The 6,398-nt window shown below is 48.9% G+C and overlaps 1 protein-coding gene across 1 annotated transcript; it reads right to left on the reverse strand.

Moving 5' to 3' along the window:
* Positions 1 to 4,706: 4,706 nt before the first annotated feature.
* Positions 4,707 to 5,399, reverse strand: LOC138356284 (serum response factor-binding protein 1-like). The gene has a single exon (XM_069312260.1). It carries the CDS (start codon positions 5,397 to 5,399, stop codon positions 4,707 to 4,709), a length of 693 nt encoding a protein of 230 aa, XP_069168361.1.
* Positions 5,400 to 6,398: the final 999 nt, after the last annotated feature.

Genomic DNA, 6,398 nt, shown 5'->3' on the forward strand with positions numbered 1-6,398 from the left:
TGTGTGTGTGTGTGTGTGTGTGTGTGTGTGTGTTTTGTGTGTGTGGTTTTTTACGATCCCTGTCTCGTTTTCTTCGGTCGTCAAAGTTTTAGACTACCTTTTAGCGTGTAGCATTTTACCGTTTGTCGAGAGCACTATTTTTTTTTTTTTAGAGCAGGAGAAATCACGGTTATCTAGGTGATGTTGTCTTTGGCACTCGTAGCAAAGTAACGATATCTTCTAATATGTAAATGATATCGTTAATGGCACTGATTTTAAATTGGTGTGTAGATCCTTGTTCTGTGAGAGATGTTTCGATCGGCCAGCTTCCGTCTGGAACTATATGTGTGTATCTGTGTTCATTTCCGTGTGCAACTGTTCTGTTTTGTTCGCTTGGGTCTGGGATTGTTCTAGATTGTACTCACTTGTGTTCAGGACCAGATAACTGAGCGTCTCTCCCCCCTCTAGATAACTAGGGGGGGAGAGGGACTAAGATATCTAAGATTCTAGATAACTCCCCGTCCCTCCCCCTCTAGATATCTAGGGGGGGACTAAGATATCTAAGATTCTAGATAACTCCCCGTCCCTCCCCCTCTAGATATCTAGGGGGGACTAAGATATCTAAGATTCTAGATAACTCCCCGTCCCTCCCCCTCTAGATAATTAGGGGGGAGGAGGGACTAAGATATCTAAGATTCTAGATAACCCCCCCGTACCTCCTATCATTCTCCTCTTCCCTGAGAATCTAACATTTTATGTCCAACATCTATAATCTAGCTTTTAATACCCAACGTCGGTAGTCTGAATTCTAACACCTAGCATTTAGCTTCTAGTGCCTAACATTTGACTACTGACATCTGACGCCTCCTGACTTCCTGTGTCTAGAATCAAGTAACGGAAGGCAAATAGTCTTTACGATCGTTCGCTTCGTGTTTAGGACTATAGAATGAGCCTAATGTGTGTGTGTTCGGGGCGGGTGGGGGTGTGCGGTTATATCTTGGGGCCGGCCTCTGAGGAGGGGTATATCGAGGCTGGCCTCTGGGGGAGGGGTATATAGAGGCTGGCCTCTGGGTAGGGGTATAGCGAGGCTGGCCTCTGGGTAGGGGTATATCGAGGCTGGCCTCTGGGGAGGGGTATATCGAGGCTGACCTCTGGGTAGGGGTATATCGAGGCTGGCCTCTGGGTAGAGGTATATCGAGGCTGGCCTCTGGGTAGGGGTATATCGAGGCTGGCCTCTGGGGAGGGGTATATCGAGGCTGGCCTCTGGGGAGGGGTATATCGAGGCTGGCCTCTGGGTAGGGGTATATCGAGGCTGGCCTCTGGGTAGGGGTATATCGAGGCTGGCCTCTGGGGAGGGGTATATCGAGGCTGGCCTCTGGGTAGGGGTATATCGAGGCTGGCCTCTGGGGAGGGGTATATCGAGGCTGGCCTCTGGGTAAGGGTATATCGAGACTGGTTTCTGGGTAGAGGTATATCGAGGCTGGCCTCTGGGTAGGGGTATATCGAGGCTGGCCTCTGGGGAGGGGTATATCGAGACTGGCCTCTGGAGAGAGGGATATATCGAGAACAAATTCTGAGAACGGACTTTGTTAAATTATCATTCATTTCCTAGCGAACAATCACGGATAAGGGAAGACAAGATGGGATGGGACGAGGGGGAAGGAATGGTGCCCAAACACTTGTGGACAGTCGGGGATTGAACACCGACCTGCATGAAGCGAGACCGTCGCTCTACCGTCCAGCCCAAGTGGTTGGGCGGAACTTAGTTAGTTTTGGAATTTTGTTTCACGGTGGCGTTCTGGGGACACCTCCCAGGAGTACCGTATTCTGAACTATTGAAACCCGAGATGTGCTGGTATACAAGCAGGCACATCTCTGGAAGATGTAGCCAGAGAGAGAGACAACTGTAGGGGGGGGGGGGAGGGGACGTGGCACTCATGGGGGGACCTGGCACTCATGGGGGGGGGGGCCTGGCACTCATGGAGGGGGGGGGGTGGGGGTGCAGGATATACTTCAGGGAATGTGGTGGAAGTGTTGGATATCGAATAACGCGTCCAGGAAAACTGGGTTAGTGGTGTGTCTGTTGGATCTGCATGACCAATGAGCGCCCCTCTGTCTCTGTCTCTTTGTCGATCTGTCTGTCTACACACACACACACGCGCACGCACACACAGAGAGTTGTGTGTGTTTAGTTTACAGTTTACGGTTGAGAGGCGGGCCGAAAGAGTCAGAGCTCAACCTCCGCAAGCACAACTAGGTTATCTTGAGATGATTTCGGGGCTTTAGTGTCCCCGCGGCGCGGTCCTCGACCAGGCCTCCACCCCCAGGAAGCAGCCCGTGACACCTAACACCCAGGTACCTATTTTACTGCTAGGTAACAGGGGCATAGGGTGAAAGAAACTCTGCCCATTGTTTCTCGCCGGCGCCTGGGATCGAACCCAGGACCACAGGATCACATGTCCAGTGTGCTGTCCGCTCGGCCGACCGGCTCCCTAGGTGAATACACACACACGCGGCTCCTCCCCAGATTCCATACTTTGTCTAGCACAAGACGAAGATGGAGAAGGTTCAAAGATATGTCACTAGACTAGTCCCAGAATTAAGAGGAATGAGTTACGAGGAAAGGCTGCGTAAATTGCACTCCCTCACGTCGCTGGAAGATGGAAGAGTATTTGTTTTTTAGTAAAGAGGATGGAGAGGCACAGGTGAAGGGACGTTTAGAAGTGGGAAATACAGTGAGAGGTATGAAAGCAGGCGGGCTGTCCGCCTTGCTGACACGATGTGTGGGTGTTGGCAGCTAAGCTAAGCTGGCTCCCTCTTGTCGGGGAGCTGTGAGTGTGTGAGAGGTTCTTCACATGTGTTTCACCATATATGGATGTCCATAGATGAATACTGTGTAGCATACACACTCCGATGCTTCCACACATGTTGTTCTGTTTAAGGCTATTTATTTTATTATTATTATTTATTGATTTATATATATATATATATATATATATATATATATATATATATATATATATATATATATATATATATATATATATATATATATATATATATATATATATATATAATTGTTTTCCAATTATTGGGGGAGGGATTTCTGGTCAGTATTTCATCTGGGAATTATGTACTGTAGGGCGGGGTTTTCATCTAGTGAATAGAGGCTGTTGGGCCACCAGCTATGGGAGCGGGGCGTCTCATCTTGGACATGATCACCACATTGTAAGTGCTCAGGGAATAATCAGGGCAGATAAGGACATTATTTAACGCGGGAGGAAACGCACAAGGTAACACAGGTGGAAACTGAGTACCCAAATGAGCCACAGAGACGTTAGAAAGAACTTTTCCAGTGTCAGAGTAGTTAACAAATGGAATGCATTAGGCAGTAATGTGGTGGAGGCTGACTCCATACACAGTTTCAAATGTAGATATGATAGAGCCCAATAGGCTCAGAAATCTGTACACCAGTTGATTGACAGTTGAGAGGCGGGACCAAAGAGCCAAAGCTCAACCCCCGCAAGCACAACTAGGTGAGTACACCCACGAGCCACACCCCCCCACACCTGTCTTTGAAGTACAACTCGAAGCGGTTGGGCTACAGCTTGGGTATTAATAACGCCCATTTGAAGTTAATGAACTTTGGATAGCTACACCCACTGGCCGATGTCCTCCTCCACCTTCCTCTCTCTCTCCAGGCGCTCGTCCTCTCCCTCTATCTTCCCCTTCTCTACTCCACCCTCCCCACATTCCTTTCTCTTCCATCTCTTTCCCAGTCTCCTCTTCCCTCTCGCTTAATCTTCAACTCATCGTGTACTTCGTTATGTTGATTTATAAGGCTGTGATGATGTTTCTGGTACTGAGAAGTTATGGGCGTGCATCACGTTCTGAACCTGTTGCTTGCAGGTAATTTTCCCATGTAGTTTGATTAATGTCTCGCTGGTGCTGCTCTTATACACCTCTGACATTCACACGCTTCAAAGTGCTGCTCCAAACCTCAAAAACGGCTTTAGAAGGTGTGTGTACTCATCTAGTTGTGCTTGCGGGGGTTGAGCTCTGGCTCTTTGGTCCCGCCTCTCAACTGTCAATCAACAGGTGTACAGATTCCTGCGCCTATTGGGCTCTTATCATATCTACACTTGAAACTGTGTATGGAGTCAGCCTCCACCACATCATGTGTGTGTGTGTGTGTGTGTGTGTGTGTGTGTGTGTGTGTGTGTGTGTGTGTGTGTGTGTGTGTGTGTGTGTGTGTGTAAATCAATAACCTTCAGTTCCCATCATTCTATTCCCCCATCCTTCAACGACCGAAGCATGCGAGGAAAAACACATTCGTGTGAACGTGTGGGCTTTCTGGTGGGTGTGTGGGCGTGCTGGCGTGGGCGGGCACATGGGCTGGTGGGCGTGGGTGGCTGGTTGTATGGACTGATGGGCGTGGGTTGTTGACTTTAGGGATTAAGGAAGCTGGTGAACCTTCGAAGAATCTGTTAGGAGATTTATACGACGCCTGTGGCGACCATAAGGAAGGCGCGTGTGTGTGTTTATTACGTGTGTCTGCAGAGTCGAGCTCTTGGGCCCCGCCTTTCTAACGTGTGTGTGTGTGTGTGGAGGATGGGTAGTGTAAACCATATTCCTACAAAGAATATTAGTTTGTCGAAAGACAAATGCCCTTCGTCCTCTTGTGATAAAACTATCCTTTCGACAAATGTATTTCGTAGTAATCGGATTCATACTGCTGCTCCTGTTTTTAATGCTCCTGTTTCCTCTGTTCCTGCTTCTAATGCTCCTGCTTCCACTGTTCCTGCTTCTAATGCTCCTGTTTCTAATGTTCCTGCTTCCACTGCTCCTGCTTCAACTGCTCCTGCTTCCACTGCTCCTGTTTCAACTGCTCCTGCTTCCACTGCTCCTGTTTCAACTGCTCCTGCTTCCACTGCTCCTGTTTCAACTGCTCCTGCTTCCACTGCTCCTGTTTCAACTGCTCCTGCTTCCACTGCTCCTGTTTCAACTGCTCCTGCTTCCACTGCTCCTGCTTCAACTGCTCCTGCTTCCACTGCTCCTGTTTCAACTGCTCCTGCTTCCACTGCTCCTGTTTCAACTGCTCCTGCTTCCACTGCTCCTGTTTCAACTGCTCCTGCTTCCACTGCTCCTCTTTCAACTGCTCCTGCTTCCACTGCTCCTGCTTCCACTGCTCCTGTTTCAACTGCTCCTGCTTCCACTGCTCCTGTTTCAACTGCTCCTGCTTCCACTGCTCCTGTTTCAACTGCTCCTGCTTCCACTGCTCCTGTTTCAACTGCTCCCGGTGTTTTAATTCTGTGTCTAGTTCCTCTTGTTGTCTCCAGTAGCACAGTTAAGCTGGTCCTATTCTTAATGACAAAGTTAATGTTAATCTCGTAGGGTGCTGACTTTAACCAGATTTTCATACTTTTCTATTTTCCATTTGCCCTTTTGCCACATCACTGCACATCACCTCACTCTCTCTCTCAGCTCACCCCACCACTTCTCTTGCCTTATCGCGGCTTTCTCCCCATATTTGCTCGGTTTCGATTTAAAAGTGTTTAAACTGTGAGGATCGTATTAGACACCTGTCATAATGACACCTGTGTCATAATGACACCTGTGTCATGATGATAATGGTTAGGGACTGACCAAAAAAATCTCACCTCAGAAATCATTATATTCTGTAATGTTTCAATTTAGTTGTCATTGAATGTTAGCTAGCAGTAAAATAGGTACCTGGGTGTTAGTCAGCTGTCACGGGCTGCTTCCTGGGGGTGGAGGCCTGGTCGAGGACCGGGCCGCGGGGACACTAAAGCCCCGAAATCATCTCAAGATAACCTCAAGAAGATGGTGAAAATACACTATGGGAGCTTAACAAAAAGGAGGCCTGGTCGAGGACCGGGCCGCGGGGACACTAAGCCCCGGAAGCACCTCAAGGTAGGTAGGTATGGTGCGCCAAGTGGATAAGGGTTTTACTGCTCGCGGTATCCGGACTAGAAGGAGAAGAGGAGGAGGGTGTGATTACATGCAGGCGAGGAGTCACAATAACGTGGCTGAAGTATGTTGACCAGACCACACACTAGAAGGTGAAGGGACGACGACGACGTTTCGGTCCGTCCTGGACCATTCTCAAGTCGATTGTGATACTCTTGTCAGCCCTTGCGGGTGTGATTACATGCAGGCGAGGAGTCACAATAACGTGGCTGAAGTATGTTGACCACACCACACACTAGAAGGTGAAGGGACGACGACGACGTTTCGGTCCGTCCTGGACCATTCTCAAGTCGATTGTGATACTCTTGTCAGCCCTTGCGGGTGTGATTACATGCAGGCGAGGAGTCACAATAACGTGGCTGAAGTATGTTGACCAGACCACACACTAGAAGGTGAAGGGACGACGACGACGTTTCGGTCCTTCCTGG

The sequence above is a fragment of the Procambarus clarkii genome, chromosome 71 (assembly GCF_040958095.1).
Source record: "Procambarus clarkii isolate CNS0578487 chromosome 71, FALCON_Pclarkii_2.0, whole genome shotgun sequence".
NCBI classification, from domain to species: domain Eukaryota; kingdom Metazoa; phylum Arthropoda; class Malacostraca; order Decapoda; family Cambaridae; genus Procambarus; species Procambarus clarkii.